At 38.4% G+C, this 24300-nt stretch overlaps 5 protein-coding genes and 1 pseudogene across 10 annotated transcripts; 4 read left to right on the top strand and 2 right to left on the bottom strand.

The window, feature by feature from the left end:
- Positions 1 to 638: 638 nt before the first annotated feature.
- On the top strand, positions 639 to 4152 carry wdr46 (WD repeat domain 46). The gene is made up of 13 exons (XM_020922323.2): positions 639 to 786; positions 1023 to 1190; positions 1297 to 1377; positions 1458 to 1570; positions 1655 to 1742; positions 2105 to 2166; positions 2256 to 2360; positions 2483 to 2633; positions 2707 to 2942; positions 3051 to 3204; positions 3281 to 3619; positions 3702 to 3815; positions 3898 to 4152. Exons 1-13 carry the CDS (start codon positions 736 to 738, stop codon positions 4015 to 4017), a joined length of 1782 nt encoding a protein of 593 aa, XP_020777982.1. The 5' UTR covers positions 639 to 735; the 3' UTR covers positions 4018 to 4152.
- A 2165-nt stretch (positions 4153 to 6317) lies between these two features.
- On the bottom strand, positions 6318 to 8671 carry b3galt4 (UDP-Gal:betaGlcNAc beta 1,3-galactosyltransferase, polypeptide 4). Its single transcript, XM_020920576.2, has one exon. The coding sequence runs from the start codon at positions 8446 to 8448 to the stop codon at positions 7303 to 7305; it is 1146 nt and encodes a 381-aa protein (XP_020776235.1). The 5' UTR covers positions 8449 to 8671; the 3' UTR covers positions 6318 to 7302.
- A 799-nt stretch (positions 8672 to 9470) lies between these two features.
- Positions 9471 to 10158, top strand: LOC129407309 (fatty acid-binding protein, heart-like; annotated as a pseudogene).
- A 416-nt stretch (positions 10159 to 10574) lies between these two features.
- nr2c2 (nuclear receptor subfamily 2, group C, member 2) lies at positions 10575 to 18301 on the top strand. Of its 6 annotated transcripts, XM_055148072.1 has the most exons (17): positions 10575 to 10761; positions 11192 to 11283; positions 11546 to 11788; positions 12529 to 12613; positions 12831 to 12869; positions 13652 to 13852; positions 13939 to 14044; positions 14458 to 14637; positions 14709 to 14886; positions 14965 to 15055; positions 15135 to 15280; positions 15353 to 15521; positions 15614 to 15735; positions 15811 to 15938; positions 16068 to 16205; positions 16475 to 16580; positions 16643 to 18301. In XM_055148072.1, exons 4-17 carry the CDS (start codon positions 12554 to 12556, stop codon positions 16815 to 16817), a joined length of 1839 nt encoding a protein of 612 aa, XP_055004047.1. In that variant the 5' UTR covers positions 10575 to 10761; positions 11192 to 11283; positions 11546 to 11788; positions 12529 to 12553; the 3' UTR covers positions 16818 to 18301. The 6 variants fall into 6 exon arrangements, 5 of the variants coding, with proteins under 5 accessions (XP_055004047.1, XP_055004040.1, XP_020777990.1 ...); XM_055148065.1 differs by having other exon boundaries at positions 11192 to 11788; XM_055148085.1 differs by having other exon boundaries at positions 10576 to 10761; positions 11192 to 11788; positions 14730 to 14886.
- Positions 18302 to 18426: 125 nt separating this feature from the next.
- mrps25 (mitochondrial ribosomal protein S25) lies at positions 18427 to 19671 on the top strand. The gene is made up of 4 exons (XM_020922410.2): positions 18427 to 18672; positions 18750 to 18856; positions 18944 to 19031; positions 19253 to 19671. Exons 1-4 carry the CDS (start codon positions 18539 to 18541, stop codon positions 19440 to 19442), a joined length of 519 nt encoding a protein of 172 aa, XP_020778069.1. The 5' UTR covers positions 18427 to 18538; the 3' UTR covers positions 19443 to 19671.
- Positions 19672 to 20146: 475 nt separating this feature from the next.
- LOC110157975 (rabenosyn-5) lies at positions 20147 to 24021 on the bottom strand (the record flags this gene model as incomplete). The annotated part of the gene is made up of 6 exons (XM_055148099.1): positions 20147 to 22550; positions 22988 to 23092; positions 23164 to 23266; positions 23353 to 23439; positions 23525 to 23595; positions 23759 to 24021. Coding segments are annotated over 6 exons (1709 nt in total), but the record flags the coding sequence as incomplete, so codon positions are not given.
- Between the last annotated feature and the right edge of the window lie 279 nt (positions 24022 to 24300).

The raw sequence follows: 24300 nt of genomic DNA, 5'->3' as shown, positions 1-24300 counted from the left end.
AATTTAATTAATTAATCTCCATTTTAATTAAAATTAGGGTGACCAGATTTTCAAAATAAAAAACTGTGGCATCTCTGGTTTGGGTTGGTTGATAATAATAAATTGTAAAATGAGTATGTGATTAAGGAAAACTGCTCTGCACTCTGCACTAATGTGAGTCAGTATAGTCATTTTTATTTTTTGTATTTTTATCATTTTAAGCTGCTTTTGTGTATTATTTTTATTATTTTGGTCAAAAATAGGGACACCTAGGACATTTCTTGTATAAAACTGGAACAAATCACTGGTTTTGGATAAATCTTCTGGTGCAGGGGACACAGGGCTCAAACCTGGCACTGTCTCTGGTAAATAGGAACAGCACTAGGGCTGAATTTCCTGTGTCAATATGGCTCTAAGAGTGGTAATGTCTTTAACATGCTCTGAGCAGCTCAGTAGCTGCTTTAATGAGAGACAAAGTGGATAAATAATGTTTGTCTTAATAGAATGTGGTATTAGAATGATTGGAATTTACTATTGGAATACTCTTCCAATACTATTTACTATTGGAATTTAATCTTATCTGAATTCGGAATCACAGCAATCTCACTCAAGACACCCATTGGTACGTTCAGATTCAGCCTCTTTTTCCATTGCAGTACCAGGAGCAACCAGTGAGCGGCAGCAATATGCAATGCGATGTCTAGTCTGCCAAAAACGTGCACAAAGAAGTAGAGGAACAAAACGTATACAACAAATATGGCGTCCATCAGTGAGGCACCGCAGGAGGATTCACACGTGGAGAAAAAGGTAAAGTGTTTTATTGATTTAACAACGTTAGCCAAAGGTGTATCATGAGATGGACAGGTTTAGATCGTTTACGTCCAGCTGCATTGAAGACACCCACGTAAAAGTCGCATCCATTCAATGAAATCCTATCTTCTATTAGTCTGCGCGAAAGTCCCACATAATTGCCATGTGTGGAAAAAGTATGGTCTGTGGAAAAGCATTTTAAATTAAAGACCTATCCTACCTAATTTTGACAGCTCGCAAGTCGTTACTGGCAGGGGTCTGACAATAAAGTGAAGGATGACAATGAAACGGAGAAGAATGGAGAAAGTGAACGGCAGAAACAAGCACAGAAGCCAAAGAAACGAAAACACACGAAGGACACACGACGAGACTCCAGCCAAGGGAAGAAATTTGTCTCAGGGGTAAGGTTGCTTTGATAATAAAAGATTGTTGCATATTCTGTTCCCCCCCCCCCCCCCCCCCATTGACAAGGTATTGCAAGATCACTTTTCTGTAATCTTGTTACAGAAAATAGACCCCTTTCCTGGGCCTGCTCCCATTCCGAAAGACAGACTTCAGAAGTTTACGAGAAAAGAAAAAACGACAAAGGTATTTTTTGTTTCCTCTTTGAGTTGAAGTTGCAAATTCCTTGATATACTGCTCTAACGTAAGAAATGTTTTTTGCCCAGTCACGACACAAGCACCACAAGCTGAAGCAAATAATTTCTCAGTCAGAAGTTGCTTCTAAAATGGCTCAAAATCAAGCTGCACGTTTTGATCTTCTTCTCCCAGAGGATGAAGGGTAAATTTATTTGCAACCTTTTTACCTTGCTTCAGCAGGAATCAGCCTAAAAGCGAACAACGAATGTGATGAATTTGCCCTCAGGTTTCTTGAAGGAGATGAAGGAGAGGACACTTGTACAATTTCTCAGGAAGATATAGCCAATGCTGTAGATATATCTTCTAGTGCAAAGGTATGTCAATGTCAATTCTCTCTATTTAAAATGCCCCCATACATTTTAATATTTTAACCAGTACACAAAGTCATATTATTTTGCTCCAGTTTTAAGCAAATGCTGTGTAGCTCAGCAATCTCGCCCACCATGATGCCTGCTCCAATTCTGGAAGTAAATTACAACTTTTTTTAAAATAGCAAGTAACCCCAAGGAAGCTTTCAATCACTTAATATTATTCTTCCCCAGAAGAAACTATAAGAAAAATAAATGGGAAATTTACTTCTTGAATGGGAGTAGGCATTCAAGTACAGTAACTGCCACTGTTGAACTTGATCATTTTAGTATCCATATATAATATGTCTTTCTCTGTGTATGTCCAGTATTTCAATTTAAAACTATCACAGTTTGGGCCATACCGGTTGGACTACAGCAAAACAGGGCGGTAAGTAATGGTGTTTTACATAGCACATTTTTTGTCATGAAATATTCCTATATGTTTTCTAATGGTTGTCTTTCTCTTTATGTGCTTAGACACCTGCTGCTTGGCGGGAGGAGAGGCCATATTGCCTGTTTGGACTGGCAGTCTAAACAGTTGATGTGTGAAATAAATGTGCTGGAGTCTGTTAATGATGTGAAGTGAGTCCTCCATATCCACACATAATCCATTATTTTAATATCTGTATTCTTTGCAGTCAGAAGTGTTACGGCCCCAGGCCTTGGATTGTCATTCTAGCTAAAATTAAATTATCTTTCATTAGGTGGCTTCATACTGAGTCCATGTATGCAGTGGCACAAAAAAAATGGCTGTATATTTATGACTCTAATGGGATAGAGCTTCACTGTATACGGAAATTCAACGACGTTCTTCGCATGCAGTTTCTTCCCTACCACTTTTTGCTAGCCACAGCGGTATATATTTATACAAAGATTTTGAACTGTTGAAAGATATATTTTTAAAATATATTTCCCAATCTCTGGTTAGAGTGCCACAAGTTTTTTGCAATACCTTGATGTCTCAGTTGGGAAGGAGGTTGCTGCAATCTGTACCAAAACTGGGCGCCTTGATGTAATGTGTCAGAATCCTTACAATGCCATCATTCACCTTGGACATCCAAATGGGACAGTCACACTTTGGTCCCCAAACCAGAAAGAAGCTCTGGTAAAAATGCTTTGTCACCAGGGAGGAGTACGCTCCGTCAGTGTAGACAAGACGGGCACGTGAGTTTTTCTCAAGAGCCTTATGTATTTTATATGCTGTATGTTTGAGATGCAAGTTGCAATTTTCACCAAGAGGGTAACTTTTTACATAATTTTTATTCTTTCCAGATACATGGTGACTTCAGGCATGGATAAAAAGCTTAAAGTTTATGACATAAGAGCATTCAAACCCCTAAAATCATACTTTCTTCCTGCTGGAGCATCCTGTCTTTCTTTGAGTCAAAGGGGACTGTTGTCAGCAGCAACAGGTGATATAGTTCAGGTAATGCAGCTCAAACACTCTTGGAAATAGATTTGTTGTAAAGTATTGTACTGTAATTTTGGACTTTTCTCTCCAGGTGTACAGAGATGTGTGGAGCACTCCTGTTACTAAGCCCTACATGGCACACAGAGTGAGAGGGGCAGTGTGGGGGCTACACTTCTGTCCTTTTGAGGATGTCTTAGGTGTGGGGCATGGAGATGGTTTTACAAGCATGCTCGTACCTGGAGCTGGTGAACCCAATTTTGATGGTCTGGATGCTAATCCCTACCGCAGTGCAAAACAGAGACAAGAATGGGAGGTTAAAGCTCTTCTGGAGAAAATCCAACCTGAACTAATTACTCTCGACCCAAACAAGCTTGGAGAGGTTGACAGAGCAACATTTGAGCAAAGACACCAAGACAGGATTGAAGCCCTAGTTAGTATCAATTTCACTGTTAACACCCATAATTATTTCATAACAATTTATTTACTAATAGTGGTCTTTTAAATTGTCTTAGGGCTTTGATCCTCTTGAAAAACAGAAATTTATTCCCAAGTTTAAGAAAAAGGGTCGTAGCTCCGCAGGAGCTGTTGAAAGACGAAAGAAGCAAGTGGCTCATGAGGACCAAAGAGTTAGTAATCCAAAAACCTTCATTATAATTTATAAAAATATGATGTAGTATATTTTTAACGTGTTCTGTCTTTTTCTCATAGGAACTAATCAAGAAAACAATTGAGGACAAAATGAGGACTGAAAAAGAACAAAAGCAGAATAATATCAAGGCATCTGTTGTATGTAGAAAGAAATCTGCTCTAGATAGGTTCATAAAATAGAAAAGAGGGTTCATTGTACTGTCCAGCATCAGATTATGGGAGTGACTTGAACTTCCTGCAACATGTGTTTGTGTGAACAAACACATGTCATATAGTTTATCAGCGTTGTGTTGTGAATAAATTGCCAGGACATGGTGCTGTCTTTTTTGTTTTTAATTTGCATGAAACAAAATATGTGCCAGGATAGCACGGCTTAACACTGCGAGCAGACAGCAAGTCGCATTTGCATTTAAAAGTAGCTTTTGTCACGACGTGTAACAGTCCATTACTGTGTAATAACTCACTCACATATTGTACAAAACATTACCTCATAAATGTCCCAAATGACATACATAATGTGTACATTTGGGCACTGATCATATAATGAATACTTAAACAGAAACTGACCATTTTTAAGGACAGAGCTAAAGTCAGTGACTCCTCGATCCCATCTCATAAACTAAGTAACACGTTCATGACGCCAAAGGCGCTTCTTTCTACCGCTCATCATCACAAGAGAGCACTACTCAGCCAAAATACATGAGCCCAAATAAAAGTACATTTGATTCCACGTCATTTGTTACAGATACATAGGGGAAATATGATAGATGAAAAGCATCCAGTGTGTAACAAATGTGTGACTACATTTCCCCACTGAGTAATAACCATAGAGAGTATTTAGGGTACACTTATTAACATCTAACTAACTGCTAATTCGCATAGTTGTAGATGGTTAATTTGTCATTAAAACGCATTTATTCAGCCCTTATTAATGTTTAATTCCCCATAAGTTTATTCAGCTATTAGTTAGAATTTGCAAACACTTTCCTATTAATACACTCCTTATTACTGGTAATTGGACTCTCTTAACACCTAATAGAGAGTGTTTTATTACATAAGAGTAAGCTGAATTTATTAAGTGCAAATAAGTAAAAACTACATTTCTTGTGCTACTAGTCCTTAACAACATGCATACTACCAAAAGCTTATTAGAATCATAATTCATGGACAGAAACGGCTTAGTATCACACTAATAAGCAGTAATAAGGAGTGTATTAACAGGAAAGTGTTTGTAAATGTTTAACTAATAGCTCAATAAACTTATGGGGAATTCGACAGTAATAAGGGCCGAATAAATACTAATTAATGACAAATTAACCATTTACAACCATGCTAATTAGTAAGTAGTTAAATGTTAATAAGTGTACCCTAAAATAAAGTGTTACCTATATGATATATTTATGAAGCAAGATTTGTCTCATAAGGATTTATACAAATAAAAAATGATATATGTAAATATGCATACATTTATAAATATCCAAATCCAAAATACAAATATAAAAATGTGACATACAAATAAACAATTTTTTTGAATTTGAACAAAGTTTACACTTCAGTTCATTTGCTTGTAGAAGGTCTAAATCCTGAATCAGCTGTGAGTTTGTTTTTATCAGAAACACACCCACTCCAACCTTTAGACAAAAATGTCATAGCTCTGGCAGGTAACATGCGTACACTGTCTTTATCAGGACCCAGTAAAACAGGGCACTGGTCAGACCTGTGAAGAACAGGACATGTGCTGCTTTACACTTGAGAGTGGCGAAGGAGAACTGAGTACCCCTGATCATTTCTTTTTATTGTTCATTCTCGGCTTTCAGTTTGTTGATGTTCACACACAGATTGTCACACTCATTTTACAGATGGCTATGCTTCTGTCTGTTTGAGGTCATCAAGAACAACCTTTGGGCTTGTGAAACATGCAGGAGGAATGTGCAGGGGGAATGTCTCAAAATGATGTCATCGAGAGAAAAGCAAAATGGGGATCCACAAATGCAGGTTCCACATACAAACTTAAGTATATTTGTTTTTAAATCTTGAAAATATATTTACAAATACACATTTATTTAAACAAATTAGTTTATTTATTTGTATGTCACATTTTTTATTTGTATTTTGTATTATATTTATATTATTTCATATTTACAAATGTATGTATATTTACATATATACTTTTTTATTTGTATTAATCTTTATAAGACAAATCTCTCTCCATATTATATTATATTATATCATATTATATATTACACAGGTATAGCGCAGTATGAATATTCATGTCACATGAAAAACAGGCCTAGGCTGCTGATTAGAAAGGAGGAAAGTAAATATTTATAGATGCAGCAAAATTTGGACAAAGGTAACAGAAGAGCTGAACTATTAACACCACATTGAAATGTCTTCAATATATCAATCTGTCCAAATTGATATATTATTGCACACTGGTATAATTGCCCAGACATATGATGAAAATTAGCAACAAGAAATCTGTGTGGTAAATTTTATGTTAATTTATATCACCTGAGATAAGCACATATAACAAACAAAATGGCAATTATTAATTTAATACACTTTTAAATAATGTGGTGGCCATTTGACCCGAGCAGGAATATGATCAGATCTACATTAAAGATCTTTCATTCCAGTTTGGAAACACCTGCTAATCCTGAAACAGTAGACACGCAATCTTTTTGCCAATATTATTGCTTCCCTGAGCGAGACACTTTTGCAGTTACAGGAAAATTAAGCAAAATTGCTGTACGAGCAGAGCAGAGCCAAGATTCACATATTTGGGACTGTACAGGTGATACTTACAGGTATGTATGTTCAACTGTGATTAGCCTATTGCAGTACTGCATGTATGTGATACTGTGACTGGCTCATTGCAGTACTGCATGTATGTGATACTGTGACTGGCTCATTGCAGTACTGCATGTATGTGATACTGTGACTGGCTCATTGCAGTACTGCATGTATGTGATACTGTGACTGGCTCATTGCAGTACTGCATGTATGTGATACTGTGAGTGGCCTATTCATGAGTCTCAGTTATATTATATGCAACATTCTGAGGACTTTTTCCTACTCAAAAGATAAAATAAATAGTTTTTAAATTGCTTATCACTGTGTCCAAATGTCCTAATTTTTTATCATTCTGAAACTCATGGACTGCAGCACTGCATGTGGGCTATGTGATAATGTGACTGGCCTGTTACAATACTGCATGCATGTGATACTGCAAAAGTAGGTTATACTAATTACCACATGTTGTTCTGCATTCCTGTTATTGTGCTCTTCCTGAATCAATAGTGTGAAAGTGTTCTAGTCTATTGTCAGCTGAATAAGTGGATGAACAAGTAGCAGGATATATTGTAGTGGATGAGGATGACAAATTCTTATTTTCAGTGCACACATTTTGTGTCTCTACAGAGAGAAGAGCACTTCACAGTATGGAATAATCTCTCACATTTGTTACACATCCTGCTTTATTCCTAACGCAACACCTAACCAGGCTCTAACTTTGCAGAGTCCTAGAGAAGCCCGAACACTGAGCCAGGAGCAGGGAGGGAGTGTGTGGAGGTCAGCCCAGTACCGCAGCATGTCCCTTGGAGCGACCCTGTGGACTGACACCATGGCCTGGTAACAGCATCGTCCATAGGGAACACGAGGACCACCGGAGAAAAGAGGGCAGTGTGAGGGCAGGACCCCAGCTGCACGTGCACACATGCCCACAAATATATCTTCAGGGGGGAGAGGTGTGGACAGGGCTGAAGCTGTGGCCGCCAGAGAGATTTTGAGCAATGCAGAGCGCGAGAGGACGTAGGTGGTTCCGCTGCAGTAGTCTGGGAACACGGAGGCAGAGTAGGTCCCTGTCGGGAGGTAGTGCTTGCTGCTGGGGTCACGGTTGGGAGCCACACGAATGTGAACCCTGCCCAGGTACAAGTCCCCGTGCTCATAGGGGTTTCTGCTTTTGTTCAGAAAGTGGAGCAGGGCGCTGGGGTTGAAAAGAACATCATCGTCCACTTTGGCCATAAAATGAGCCTGCGGGCAGAAGCGGCGCGCCCACCCGAGCATGGACAAGGTCTTCAGGGTGAGATTGGAGTATGTGTCCAGAAAGCGACCCTGGATTAGGTCCCCTCGCTCTCTGGCCTCCACTATGAGCAGTTTGCCCAGAGCTGGGTCCGACGGCACACCCACAATAAAAAGAGTCATAACCCTGAGCCCCGTTACCTCCACCTCACCACCCCAAGTGTCTCGGATGGCCTGTCGTGCCCTTTGATTGGCAGGAGCTGAAGTAACCATGGTAATGATGTACGGTTTTGCTCGCTGGCACACGAGGGGGCTGGGCATGAGCAAGAACTCCTCCGGACGCGTTGGTGGCACGCTCTGCAGGGGGATGATGCCCGCGTGTGGCTCCAAATCTGCGTTCATTCTCGCTGATGTGACCCATGACTCGATGCAGTCAAAAAAGACGACAGCAAAAACAGTTGTTGTCGCTATTACAAGGCACAGATAAGGCAGTACCCCAGGTTTTCGTGCTCGCTTTCTCAAACGGGGTTTACATATCTGTCCGAGCATGGCCAGTGCGCCGTCCCTACACAGCTCACAGACCGTCATTCGCACTCCGTCACGCCGACGGCTGAAAAGCGGTGGCCTATCTTTGCATCCACTTACGCGCCATGAAATTGCAGCAGATGATAATCGTACGTTGGGAAGTAGCAAAGTTCAGCAATGGTAAAAAGGAGTGGCCTGTATCAGTATCGTCTCACCTCCGCAACACAAGCTCTGTGCCCCGCTTCACGATGCGGGGATTTTTATTCTGAAGCCCCCGCTACGCTGGGTAGGGACCGTCAACAAATTACCCTTGTAGTGAATGGAGTTTGCTTAAAAAAATGATCAATTGAAATAATAAAACGCAATGGTGAAAAAAAAAACAACTTGCCTAGTTATGTTATGATTTCACTGCAGCTAACGTTGCATTTGGATGTGAAGATTAGAGACAGATGGAACTCCTTTAGCTGTTCTTGGCATATTTATTGGAGAATTGCAGACACATTATGCAGCTACTTATTGCACCGACTTAAAAACTACAGCAAGTCAAATTGAATAAACATATTGACTTAGTGACGTACACCTGGCTTCTATGACCTGTGCTCTAGCACCTCTCTGTGACATAAAACACAACAGATCCAAATAATGTACTACAACTGATATAACTGATAAACAATTAGGGCATAATTAACGTATTTTAGCAACACTTAATACAATTAAGAATAAAAAGGGATTGTACATGTATGTTCTACAAAACCTTTGATATTTAATTTTATTTTTTATGTATTTTGAGGGTTAATTAATTAATGCATTTTTTTTTCAATATTTTCCAGGTCAAGTAACCTAAAAACTCCAAACTAAATTATTAGACTGGTTCTAGTCCTCAGGTATCATGCACACCTTTTGTTTTTCTGAATTAACACTTTGTGGGATTTTCAAAACGTTTAGTAGGACTACTATAACAATTGAAGTTGCTAGGTCACTTTCCTTAGAAGTTTTTGAAAAAAATAACTTAATTTCAAAGGGGGGAAAAATTGCATAAAGTTCTACAAAGGGTTAATTTGGAAACCAAAAGGTGTGGATGGTAGGTAAGACTACTATAATAAAAAGAAAGTTTGGACCAGTTTCTCTGCAGGTGTTTGAGGAGAACACGCTGAGGTTGCAAAGATGGTCGAGCAGTTTGTTGGGACTTGGAAGATGGTTACCAGTGAGAACTTTGACGACTACATGAAGGCAATCGGTGTGGGATTTGCAACTCGGCAGGTTGGCAATCGGACCAAGCCTAATTTGATAGTATCTGTGGACGACCAAGGAGTTGTATGCTTGAAATCTCAAAGCACATTTAAACTACTGAAATTAAGTTCAAACTCAACGAGCAATTTGACGAAACCACCGCAGATGATAGGAAGACCAAGACCGTAATGACCCTGGAAAATGGTAAACTTATCCAGAAACAGACCTGGGATGGCAAAGAGACCAGTATAGAGCGTGAGATTACTGATGGGAAATTAATAGCGAAATGCATTATGGGAGACGTGGTCGCAGTGAGGACATACGTGAAGGATGCATAAGACCCTTCGACAGTGTTCCATTGATTGATGACGACAAGCTCAGTTCAATGAGCCTAAATTTACTTCAAATTCAGCAGTTTGTTACATGTCCTTCCTTGTTAAACACTTCCCTTACACCTGCTGTGCCCGTTTTCCATATTGAATGCGTTTGTGGTGATTTGAATAAAAAAAAATTTGAATTAAAAAAAAAAAAAAAAAAAAAAAAGACTACTATAATAACTTGGTTTGGAGTTTGGGTTACTTGATCTGGAAAATACTGAAACAAAAAAATCATGAATTAATTAATCCTCCCTTTATTAATTATTTAATTAATTAACCAGTCCCTTTTTAATTTTTTATTTGAATGAAGTGTTTTTATTTTTTAATAAATATGCCAAGAACAGCTAAAGAAGTTTGATCTATCTCTACTCATCCAAATGCAACGTTAGCTGCAGCGAAATCATAACTCAGCAAGTTTTTGTTTTTTTCCCCACAATTGCGTTTTATTATTTCAATTGATTATGTTTTTAAGCAAACTCCATTCACTACAAGGGTAGTTTGTTGACGGGCCCTTAGAGGGGCTTCGGACCACAGCTTCCCACATCTTGAGGCGGAGCACAGACAGTGGAAATCCCCGCTGTTGTAACGGAAGCGCATATCCAACCGCTGACTCTAAAGTAAAATCAACTTCACCGCGGTTTTCTAGTGTGTATCTCCTCTACACTGAGGAAGTGCAGTTGCGCAAATAAGGAAGTCAATTCAGCCGTAGCCTCTGGACATGGGCCCTCTACTGCTTGGATGCCAATACAGGCAGAACAACATATCCATGGTACTATCAAATCTGGTTCTCGACGTCGATGATTTCAGCTCTGTGATCTGCCCAGAGTTGAAGAATATGAAGAAACCCATTTTGCTTAACAAACTCACAATAATAGGCCAAATAGCTTTTATTATTATTACTGATAGCCTAAATTGATGACTTGACCATCTCCTCCGTGGAGACCCCTTGTGGTACAACAAACTCAAAGTTATATTTAAAATTTTAATCTGTGACTGGTCTTATTTTAGGCATAGGCCATTCATTTACACATTATGATAAGACTTGATAAGATGGCTCTATTTTAACCATTTTCTCCAAGTCAGTACTTTTAATGGGCCTCTTTTCACCAGTAGCCTATAGATTATATTCAGGTGTTCCACTAGATATGCCTTTATAATACTAGTCTATGTACTAACACAGATTTATCCTTTATTTCCAGATTTTCAGACTCAGCCAGGTCAAGCAGGAGGTTCTGAGGGCGAAGTGGCAGCAACAGATTGAATGGGTGCACGTGAGGGCCACATGCATTGTGTCAGGACCAATATATTCCTCATCAGCTTGATTAGGACTTGATTGAAGGATTTTGCATGTTTTAGGTTGCAGCATTAACTAGCTATCTGCCAGTGTTACTTGTATTAGGTTGTTTCATTGTTTCTTTTAATTATAATAAGCTGCTGCAGATACTATGGCATGCAGGCCAAAGGTCATAAAATGATAAATGATACGGTGAATACTCCACCTTTGCAGCTAAGGCAGCAGCCTCTCCTCAGTAACATACATTTCGTGTCTATAGACGTTTTAGTGACTAAAGATGCTCCGTGGTCCTGGACCGGACTGGACTTAGACGACATGACGTCAGTGTCTGTAGCGGAGGACGGGTGGAGGCGCGAGGGGACGCACGCCGCGGCGGAGGAAGGAAAAACATTGCACGCTGTCGAGCGGGGTCACGAACTATGACCTTTAACAGAAGAAAAACAAAAGAAATACTTTGTAATTCAAAAGTGGCAAGTCATTCTGCAAACGCCATTCAACAGAGGTAAGTGCCAGACATGTACTGAAAACAGATGAAAGCGCGAGGAGGCTGTGCATAAAAGAGCGCAGCTAATCGCCCGGTTAGCATTAGCCGACACGGCTCTGCTTCCGCAGCTCTGTGATCCGCGAAGGGCCACGGACAGTGGGCGCACTCTGGCTACAACCCACAAACACAAATTATAATTGTGTGACACCGCTATTATCTTGGTGAAAATGCATCTCCATAAAGGCAACCCAGCAGAGAGAGAAACGGGCACGGTATTACTCTCTTTGTGGCGTTCTCATGCATAAAGCTAGCTGCTGCAGTCGCTATGATTCAGTGTGCAGTAAAGATGAACCCGACCCTTTTACCTTTGGCATCCCAATGACAGCTGCGGGATCTGCATTCTCGCTTTTATGGACAATTTAGAATTTTTTATATATATATTGGGACTAAGGGATGTTTTCAAGCTTGTTTAAATGAAAACTCTAGTATCTGGGGCTATTAAGTACTTCACAATTTGATGCTTTTTCGTGGAGGGTGTCATGATAGACTAATATTATGGCCAATGGGCAAATGAATGAACCTACGCAGTAACTTACAATAGTCATATACTAGTCATAACTTGATAATGACATTGTACTAAAGAAAATGTGTTTAGCCAAATGTTGTCCAAAACAATTTAACCAAAAAAGCCCGTATCACTTTCTTATTCATCAAAGAACTGACCGTTTTAACAGGTGTGTCCTACCTTGTTTCTGCAGGCCTCACTAATGACCTTCCATAATCATGACGACCAATCTGAACCTGCTTGCTCAGCAGAAAGTTGTGTCCGAGCAGGCAGCTGAGGTCAGTTTGAGTTTCCTAATTTCTCAGGCAAATGCATCAATTTATTTTACATTGGCATTGCTTCAACATTGTTTAAAGGAGGCAACAGTTAATTTGTATCCACTTACTTTGTTTGGTAATTAACGAAATAAATATACTACAAGATGTTTAACAATGTCTCAATTTGCTGTTGCCATAGTCAGATTCAATAATGGTTGTATCTCCTGTCTGGTTTCAGATTATTTCCACAGATTCCTCAACACCTCCAAGAATACAGGTAAATGCTGAATGTCCAGCTATCTGATGCCACTACTTGATCAAGTATTTCTCTCCATCCAAAGCATTATTCATTCTGTTCATTCTCAATGGTATTTTAATATTGTAGCCACAGTTCCCAATTTGTGCCATCGGACATCGACCCCCACCAACACATCACTCACGCACACACCACATTCATACTAGACTGCTGCCTAGGCGGCCTGTCACAATAATTACTATATCGACTTATTGTTCAGTAAGTAAGCTGGAACAATATATTTTGGGGCTCAATATTTATTGTGTGTACAATATTATTTGAGTTATAGAGGGTAAATATTGGTTCATTCTGCTATGATACTGTCTATTTAAAAATGCTTTACTGGCTTGATCTTTATTATTTTGCATTATTGTTACGGAGTCATTTGGATAAAGTAGTTTCAGTATTATCATTTATTGCAATATCTCTGAAGCAATACATTGTGCTACAAACTTTCTTATCGTAACAGGCCTACTGCAGCCCCACTGTGACACCTGGTATTCAATGCAGTTTCCCTTCCATGTATTAACCAGGTCCAACTCTGCTGCTTAACTTATGAGATCAGGCATTGACAAGGTGGCAAAGTATTATTAGGCATATGTTTATTTTAACAAGTGCATATATGGCTATGACTGGAAGGGCATCTGTCATACAAACCTGCAGCATCACTGAGGCAACTCCTAGATAGAAAAAAAAGTCTGACCTAACTAACTTTGTCTTTGTCCATTTCTCCTCTCTGCCACATCCATCTTTAACGGCCACAGATTGTAACTGACCAGCAGACAGGTCAGAAGATTCAGATAGTGACAGCCATGAACCCGTCCACTGCTCCCAAACCACAGTTTATTCTCACCACAGCCGACAGCTCCGGAGCAGGCAAGGTTATCCTGGCCTCACCTGACTCCCACAATGCCAAACAACTAATTTTCACTGCAGCAGACAGCCTGATGCCAGGACGAATACAGGTACTTTATACTCTTTCTTACTAAATCTTATTGCTGTAAGCACACTTATTTTTTGTGTAATGATTTTTTGTGTGTGTGATTTTTAGATTGTGACAGATCCTGTGTCGATGGAGCGATTGCTTGGCCAGTCGGCTGATTTGAGCCGAGCCCAACCAGTGGAGTACTGTGTGGTGTGTGGAGACAAAGCATCTGGTACGTCAGATAGATTTTGGGTTGTATTTGGATGAAAAAAGTTACTGTTACATATTGATCATATTCTTTGATTTGAATTTAAATTGTCTGAACATAACTAATACAGACTTTTAACGACTACCCTAAGGTCACCCTGGATGGATGGATAGATGGTATGGTCATTCTTCCTCCAAATTTAGAATTTTGCTCGAAACCACATGCCTTTACAGTGGAGTGGCTGTAGAACTCTCCATGAAAAAGCATATCAGTGATCATTAGTCTCCATCTTGATTAAAATGTATTAATTACACAGACCTTAGCTGATAGTAAAAATGATATGTCAATTGCAAGGAGATTCTCTTTTGGTCAGCAGTTGCTCAGTATATTCTATAGTCATAATAATGTGGCTTTGTATTTGTGAATTTTGTTTCCAGGCCGTCACTATGGAGCTGTGAGCTGTGAAGGCTGTAAGGGCTTTTTCAAACGCAGTGTCCGGAAGAACTTGACCTATAGCTGCCGCAGTAAACAGGACTGTGTCATAAACAAGCATCATCGCAACCGCTGCCAGTTCTGCCGGCTAAGAAAATGCCTTAAGATGGGGATGAAGACAGAGTGTATGTTAATATTTTTAGGAGTAAAGTATTATTTTTATGTTTGTTCTTTATTTGTTAATTTATCTCAATAGATGTCCGTTACAATCTTACAGCTGTGCAGAGTGAAAGGAAACCCATTGAAATCTTACCCAGAGAGAAACATGGCAACTGTGCAGCCTCCACACACAAAATCTACATTCGAAAGGATCTGAATAGTCCACTAATTGCTACACCAACCTTTATTTCTGACACAGAAACTGATGGCTCCAGGTTAGTGGAAATCAAATGACCAAAGAGTTTCAACATATTGACAATAATGCAGGTTTTGCATACATTGTTTCATTACAGGTCCAGTCTGATTGATCAGGGGATGTTGGTGAACATTCAGCAGCCAGTCATTCAAGCTGATGGCACACTACTACTCGCAACTGACCCCAAGGTTAGGAGATAGGAGCAGAATTCACCTATATTCATTGTAGTGCAATATATCAACAATTTTGTTTTTGTTTGGTGTTCAGTTAGAGTCTGGACAGGGTGACTTGGGGACATTAGCCAATGTGGTCACGTCATTGGCAAATCTTAGTGATTCGCTAAGAGAAAACCTGAACAATGGTGATACCTCTGACAGCCTCAATGAAGAGCAGTCCGCCAGTGATATTACACGGTTTGTGTAGAAGATATGTATTCATATATTATATATTATACATTCATTTCATGTTTGTTTTATTCTCTACAGTGCCTTTGATACCTTGGCCAAAGTTTTACATCCAGATGAAGAAGAAATGGGACATACTGTGGAAGGAAAACTTACCAGTGGAACTATACAACTGATTGGACGGGACCAAGAGACTCCCATCATTGAGGTGGAGGGACCACTGCTCACAGACAACCACATTGGTTTTAAGGTACTAGTGAATGTGAAATGTTTGCTCTTTGTAAAAAGTTGCACACTACATACAACACTATTTACTGTCATTTTTGTTGAAACTCTTTGTAGCTGACCATGCCCAGTCCCATGCCTGATTATCTGAATGTACATTACATCTGTGAGTCTGCATCAAGGCTGCTCTTCCTCTCAATGCACTGGGCTCGATCAATCCCTGCCTTCTCAGCTCTTGGGTAGGACTATCACAAAAATGTCTTCTTGTTTTGTGTTTGAGTATAAAAAATATTCTGTTACCTGTACCTGAACAGTCATGAGGCCAACACCAGTCTGGTCAGGGCATGCTGGAATGAGCTTTTCACCCTGGGCCTGGCTCAGTGTGCTCACATTATGAACTTGTCCACGATCCTCTCAGCCATCATCAACCACCTCCAGGATGGTACGGACTACAGACCCCATCATTTCACCGTAGGACACAAACAAATAAAAGACCATACAGATCAGATTAAAATGTGTTCCTGCATTGTTGTACTGAGTGGATGTCTCACCATGTGCTTTTATATCTCAGATAAGCTCTCTGGGGAGAGAGTGAAACAGGTAATGGAGCACATCTGGAAGTTTCAGGAGTTCTGTAACAGCATGACAAGACTGGACACCGACAGTTATGAATATGCCTATTTAAAGGCTATAGTGCTCTTTAGCCCTGGTGAGTCTGAAGAAATTGTAATAGTTTTTCTCTGTTATAAAATCTGCAATAATTTTTCTCAAGTAATTTAAACTGACTTAATTTATTTTTATCCATGGGAAAGGACAGTAAAATTCTAAATCTATAGTTTTGTTGAGTGGAATCTTTTCACAGCACTTGAAGTAATTGCAGTTATTAGTGGTGAAATAATACTAGTGGTAGTACAATACTCTGAAAATTTGCAAATAATGTTTTATATTTCCATTGAAAACGTGTGCGTTGTGGTTTAGATCACCCAGGTGTGGACAGTGGTGGACAGATTGAAAAGTACCAGGAAAAGGCCTTGATGGAGCTGCAGGACTATGTGCAGAAGACATATCCAGATGATACATATCGGTACTACTTGAAGCGTCAGTCAGTTTATGTGAGCATAAAATATAATGACATGTTGTTTTCAGGTTGACCCGTATTCTCACACGCCTCCCAGCTCTGCGCCTCATGAACCCAAGCATCACAGAGGAGCTGTTTTTTACTGGATTAATTGGCAACGTTTCCATAGACAGCATCATTCCCTACATTCTGAAGATGGAAACTGCAGAGTACAACAGCCAAGACTCTGATCCAACAGACTAAGTAAAGCACTTAATTTCAGGTATTTCTATATTGGAACATAGTTATTTGTTCGATTCATAACAGTATCCCAGTGCCCTTCAAGCTGTGCAAAAAATTCACACGAAAATCTGGATTTATTATTGTAGATGACTCCTTGAATGTTTCTAGTGGTATACTTAGCTCTGATGCACTATAGATTTTGATTCCAGTGGCTATTACAAAAATGTAAATGCTAAAAAAACAAGTTACTTTTAATTTAATGTGTCTTTAATGTGTGCACCCCTAAGTATCACTTAACAGTAGAACCACAGTAGTAACATGGAAAACTTCAACAGTTCTTTGAAATGGTTCATTCCACAAGATAAAAAAAAAAAAAAGTCAACAAACAAATGTGAATTGACCAAGCTTTGTCCGTTTATTGTCAAAAAGGCTTGAAAAATGCAGGCTTTATCATAAAACCCAACTGCCTTATACTTTAGATTTAATATGACTTATTAATATGACTGACCTCACTGACGAGATTTCTTTCCCATTTAGCTTAACTCATTTTGGGCTGGCTTTCAGGTTATTTATAAGTTTAAAGTGTCCATATTTATCTTATGACGTGCAATCACTTGATCACTTTCCCCAAAGACAATCGCTTATTTTCTTTTGTGGCATCTTTAATGCATTTTTGTCAATTTGTATTTTTTGTACTAAATGTAATTATTGTATAACAATGTTTTGTTGGTATGATTTTTCAGAATCTTAAAGATTTGGATACGGTACATGTAGCGAGGCTACTGTTTTGTACAATGCTTTTTGTATCTGCTAAGTGCACATTAATCAGCTATAATGGCGTTGCTGACTAAATTTATGTTTTATTAAGGACTTCATTTGTTGAAAACAAATGCTCATTTCATATGAAGTGTTCTTATATAAAAGATGTTTTGAGGGTAGCTTTTTGACTGTATTTATGTCTAGGACTTTATGGAGAAGGATCAGGAAGAACATCTGCAGTAGTTTAACTGAGGATGTGAAAAGTGATGTTTGGGAAAATAATGACAGGAATGAGTTTTAAACTTTTTTATTTAATAAATGAATGGCACTTGTGTAAGACCTACATGTATATCATCAAATGAGTGCATGTTTTAATGGTGGATATTGTTTATCCAAATGGAGACATGGTTATTATTTTATATTGCATTGCTGTGCATGACTTTTAAGCTTATGTGCATTTTCATTAAATGCTGTATAAATTGTTTTTATTGTTGTGGCTTTAAAATATTAATAAGCAGCTCAAATTTTAGAACTATTCTGCTAAGTATTCTTTTTACATGCTAATGTCTGTCATCTAAACAAATACAAATTAGCAGGAATTGTTTCATCTTTACATTTTCTACCTCATAAAATAAAATACAAAACAAATGTTCACAGATTGTAGTCAGTGGATGACTTTCTGTTTCAGACTGGAAAACAACTGCCCTCGATTAATTTAAGATGAATAAAAGTGTATTGTATTTATATCGTCTTTGTTGTCTTTGGGTTAGGTTTTAACATATATTTGTAAAAGAGTGAAGCTCTAAAAATGCCCTAGTGTGGCTTTATCACATGCGCGAATTTGATTGGCTTAGACACGCGGCGACGTCATAATTCTGCGTCACATTGTGTGCGCTTCATGGATGAGCGAGTGACAGGCAGGAGTTAAACCTCAAATGCTATTTCTAAATAAATAGTTGCTATAGGTAAAAGAAGGCTTTAAAATGCCTATGAAAGGAAGATTTCCGATTAGAAGGACGCTCCAATATCTCCAAAAAGGTAACATTATTTTTAAAAATAGGGTTAAGATCATGACAGTCAACTATAACACAAATGGAGAGCTAAGTGATGGGGCAAGGTCAGTAGAATTTATCCTTGGACAATGTTTTTCTTTGACCTGTATGTTTTTTTTTAATTTACAATTGTGTATTGCAGAAAATTCGTGTTTTTCAACATTCCTCAAATTCAGTATCAGAACCCCCGAGTCCAAATAATGATGTTTAAAAACATGACGCCTTCTCCCTTTCTGAAGTTCTACCTCGGTACGTAGGCTCCTGTGGCGAGGGTTTTGTCTTTATCAGTGTTTTGTACGTTTTATAAATGGCGTAATTACGTGTTTTTGTTTGCAGATGATGGTGAGCAGGTACTTGTGGATGTGGAAGGAAAAGACCATAAACAAATTTCGCTGCACGTCAAGAAGATATTGGGCAAATCAGAGTAATTTTTTATTACTAATAATAATATAATATAACACTTTACCGATTGCCAACAATTGCAAAATGAGTCCATTGCGCCCAAAGGATCTTATCTAGTCATTATAGCCATCGTGATTATTATACTCAGCAGACTTAAATGGCAATCAGTGGATTATATTATACACATATTTATTGTCTTTTTTGCAATATAATAATAAAAAAATGTGCTTATTATTTTCACAGAGATACTTTACAGGCTGAGGCAGAAGTGAAGATGCAGGCCTCAAATCCTGCAAATTTTGGTCCAAAAAAGTACTGTCTTCGGGAGTGTATATGTGAAGTGGAGGGACAGGTGCCATGTCCTGGGACAAAACCATTGCCAAAAGAAATGACAGGCAAATATCGAACTAAGATGGCTGCACAGCAGGAGTAAAATGAATGACTGTATTCAAAGGACAGACAAATGCTGACTAATGGTTTTGGCTGAGGAAAGTTTTTTTTTTTTTTTTTTGCGCCTAGCTGGTGGAAAGAACTATATTAAACAGTAACTAACAATGACTTCTGTCTCCAAAAAGTACATTATTGCAGTCTATCTTTTTCAGCCCCAATACCGCTATTGATACTTAAGCGTTAAGTATCTACCAATAAACGATATTAACCAATACCAGTGTGGGGACTGAGAATGGCATTTTCTCCTCAAATGACCACAAATCTGATCCTGTTGTGGTCTGTATTTGTTATATATCCTGCAACTAACTACTGAGCAGCTTTATATGATGTAAAGTCCTAGACCTACAACAGCCAGTAGTAGTATAGTAGTCTTATGGTAGTAGTCTTAAATTACATCAGATGAAAAGACCAACCAGAATATCGTCTGAACTATTATCATGGATCAACAACTGATCCAGCAAAATTTCCTGTATTGGTGCTGGTATCCAAGACCAATATCTTATTGGTGCATCCCTTGATATTTTACACAATGGTACTTTATGCTTTGTCTGTAAAAATAATATACAGTAATGGAAATTTAGTTTATTTATATTTTTCCAGAGTTAGTGACAATGTAAGAAAACACAAATGATCAGAAAGGGCCATCTGTCTGCTATCGTCTCTTGACAATATATTAATGACCACATCTTACTTTACAGATTTTTATTTATGAGGAGATGACAAGTGGTTTAATAAATTTACATTTGTTTTATAAAAATCACAAGTGTATTTTTATTAATTAATTTGTTCAAGTAAATGTTACTTTTAAGTCCAAATCTGCTAATACAATTAATGATAAAAAGTCACATTTGTATTCACAAAACAGTGATAAGCAAATGAGTGTTAAACACATATGCAGAAGACTATGGCATTAGCAGCACTAAGAAAATAATGTAATACTTGCTGGCATTTGTATAGATAGCATGTTCTGCATTTAACCTAGTGGTGAGTTGTAGTTCCATGTCCTTGAATGTAAAAGTTTTCTTTACAAAACATACTTACATAATTAGTTGCTTTTGTCTGTCAACTATTCCTAGTTTGTCTATTGTCCATCCAAGTAGTGTTTTACAGTCTGTTGCTGGTTTTGGTGGCATGTTAATATAACAAGTCATAAATTACTAACAAAATTAGTAAGAAAACAGTACAGCAAAAAATGTTTGAAATAATATCTATATATCAAGATATTGTGGGAAGAAATGGGAAATAGTTTAGATCTTTTTCATTTACTTAGGCACACACCATCCACTCATTGCTATACACAGCTGAGATACATGTAGTTCTGAAGCCTAATCTCGTTCTGTATTTTAACATCTGAACCGAACTGGAGAAAAAAAATTGTAATAAATTTGTAACAAAACAATTAAAATATCACAGCGCTTTTTAGCTGTATAAAGTCACATTGTTAGTAGTACTTTGACATGATTAAGGTGTAAATAAAGTTCACATCTATAGTGTGTTTGAAATAGTGTCATTGAAACATGTCATTTAAAATTGTAGAATGAAAGATAAAATCTTGCCAGAAGTTGTACTTGTCTAATTTTTACTTGTTTGCAATCAAATTATTAAATATTTAAACACCTATATTTGGTAAATTAGACTTTTGGCAGCCTATTTGTGATCCTAAATAATGACTTTACTATAAACCTAACAGAAAACAGTCACTTATTACTATGCAATTCTAACATCATTCTTCTATTATGTGCAAAAAATGCAGCGATATTCATCAATTTGCCAGTCATTGTGCGGCTTTCCCATTAGTGACATGCACCTGACACCTAGTATATAACTGTTTTCTTTCTATGGACTTTATTTTTTTACATTGGTTTATAGAAATATCAATCTTCAGGCAATTAAAAGTCAAAGTGGATTTTAAATTTTGGGTGCTCCTTTTGTGTTTCTGTGCGGTAGTCAGTTAGCAGTGGGCTCATTTGTCTCAACACATTGGTTCCAAAATATGGTTTGTCGCCTTTTATCATTGCTTTTTCTTCTTCTGCTCTTGTAGCGTTTGCTGTAGCTCTCTTAAGTTCTGGGACAAAAGCTCAACTTCATCCAGGCGTCCGCTGAGTTTTGCATCAAAAATATAAGCTCTGATGTTATCAATTTGCTGAAGCAGCAGTTCCTCCTCGATCATATCCACATCTGGCAAAACATCATTGTCATCTTCCTCAAAAGGATTAGTTGAGACTTCAGTCCCGCTGGCCTCCAAAAATGGATTACCAACGTCACTCTCCTCGAATGGGTTAGTACTATACTTTGCCTCACCCTCATTTTCCTCTTCCTCTTCATCAAAAGGGTTGTATTCTTTCTTACCATTAGCACTAGCCACATTAGCTACTTCTTTGTGCTCCTTCTGAATGTCCTCAAAAAATGGGTTATCTTCCTCAATGGGAGTGGAGTCCTCTTCATCGAAAGGGTTAAGTGAGATGCTACTCTGTCCTTCGCCACTAGGGGGAGTTACATGTCCACCCAAACTTCTCAACCTGGGAGGTGACTCTTCTGGGTTATCAGGCAAAACCCGGAGGGAGTTAGGGCTCCTGTCAGCTCTAGGACCTTGGTCCTCCACTACTGCTGTATCCTCATCTCTTCTCAATCCAGTCTGTGGCGTGATATCTAAAGATTTTTCCCAAGTATACGGTGTCTGAAGAAAGCTAATATTAGCTTCCCGGCTCTCTCTCTCCTCTCGTTCCTTCTCCTCCAATCGTTGCAGTTCCCCTTGTTGCAAAGTTTCCTCTTCTGCCAACTTCTGGGACAGGGCAATAGCCAGGCTTGTTTGCTGTTGGTCATATTCATCCTGAAGCTGTCGTAGGTTTTCCTCCAACATGGCAACCTCATCTGCCCTATTTGCCTCTCTGGCCTGCCGTAAAAAGGACTGGATGTTCTCGATCTGTTGAAGCAGGGGGTCTTCGATTTCGCTGCGTGTGTCAGAGGAGGGTAACCAGCCACCGGCCTTGGTCATGCGTGGACCTCTCAATACTTGTGGTAATTCTCCATTAGGACGACTTCTGTCGTCTTTCTCTCTCTCCTGTCTTCGCTTCAATGCCTCTTGTGCAGCCTGTGTAACATGGACCAGTATAAATAAACATAAATAACCCTAATATTAACATAAACTGTATATAGATCAGGTATATTATGATCACTGACAAGAAAGTAAATAACACACCCATCATGGCACCCATTAGTGTATGGTCAGTGTGGGATATATTGGGCAAAAGCAAAATTTAGATCAAAGAGTTAAACCAGATTTCAATGTCAATAATAACAGTTGAGATTGATAAGATGCTGGATGAGTCTTGTAATGATTTCTTAAGTGGTCAGTATCTATCAAAAGAAGGAAAAGTGGATAGAAAAGTCTCAGCTCTGTGGTCTGATCTAGTAGACCTTTTTCTGTAGCTCAAAAGTTAATTCTGGCTCCAAAGAGGTGTCATTATACATAATGAGTGCATAACAGTTTGTTGTGTTGACCTAATAACATGTTCAAACGTATCTCACCAGTCTTTCTTGTTGGAGTCTCTTTTCTTGTTCTTGTGCTCTTTTTTCTTTCAACTCTTCATATTTTTCTTTGGTGGGTAAAGACATAAGACCCAATAGTTTCTCCTAAAACACAGAAATTACTTTATTTGAGACAAAAAATATGAACTGCATTTGTTATTGACTTGAATTGTTACCTGTACAAATAGTGTGGCTGAATATCGGATCATCCTCTGGAGCTGCAGATTTTTTGGATGAGGCGGTGGTTCACTTTTTAATCCCAGTGTTAAAATCTTTTTACTAGAAATAACAGGAATAACATGTAATGTCATCTTAGAAATGTGTAAATTGTATAGCAATATACACAAAATAAATAAAAAGCTTACCTAAGAGCATCAATAAGTTCATAGTATTTCTGAACTTCTAGCCTCAAACCACCAGCAGTGTCGAGATTATACGCAGTTTCCCCAGCACTGCAAATGGACATCACAGAAATTACAGCAATTACTGAAAGACACTGAAGTAATCTCTGTGCTGTAGTATTGTATCAGATCTTACTTGAGAGACTCTGCCATTCGAATATATTCTGGTGCTTTTTCATCCACCTTCTCCATGCACAACCTTAGTCTCTATCAGAAAAAAATTACTTATGAATGGACACAGTCATGAAAAATAATGTTTCTTATGTTTACTTGTGATCTCACAAGTAAAACTGAGATACATACTTTTATTTCTCATAGACTAGACATAGAATCATCTTAAACTTAAAAGTTAGTTAGTTTCAATACAAACCTCATATAGTTTGACAATGTCAGGTACAAAGTCTTTTTCATCAAGCTTCTGCTGCCGTTTCAACAGTGTGTCCATACAGTGGTGACAGCAACGGATCTTCTCATCGTCCTTCTCCTCCAACATGGACGTCACACTGCTCAGGCTTGTGAGGCTGCCCCTTCGAGAACCCATTCCACCGCCACTGCCCTCTGTTGGTGGGGACTGGGACTGACTGAGCATTCCTTGGATGCAGAGGGCTTCCCGAGTTGAATTTATTAATTTTTCTGAGTAGAATTATAGAAGAAAAAAAAAAAAAAAGAAAATAAATTACAGCTCAACCACTGCAATAACTCATCTATTATTGCCAGTTTGGTTGTGAGTTTTTGATCCATTGTCTAATCTCTAATACACAACTGCAAAGCATTGTCATTGAAGGTCCCTTTTGTTTTTATAACATTTGTCAGCATGTTCTGAAATACATGTGGTTCTTGTAATAGTAGTTCATATTTCAGTCCTCTCTTAAGTGTTAATGCACCTTGATGTGTTTAAAATGTTTACTAGTG

The sequence above is a fragment of the Boleophthalmus pectinirostris genome, unplaced genomic scaffold (genome assembly GCF_026225935.1).
Source record: "Boleophthalmus pectinirostris isolate CB_2022bp ecotype Guang Dong unplaced genomic scaffold, ASM2622593v1 HiC_scaffold_1127, whole genome shotgun sequence".
Taxonomy (NCBI): domain Eukaryota; kingdom Metazoa; phylum Chordata; class Actinopteri; order Gobiiformes; family Gobiidae; genus Boleophthalmus; species Boleophthalmus pectinirostris.
This window is presented reverse-complemented; position numbering and strand designations above follow the sequence as displayed.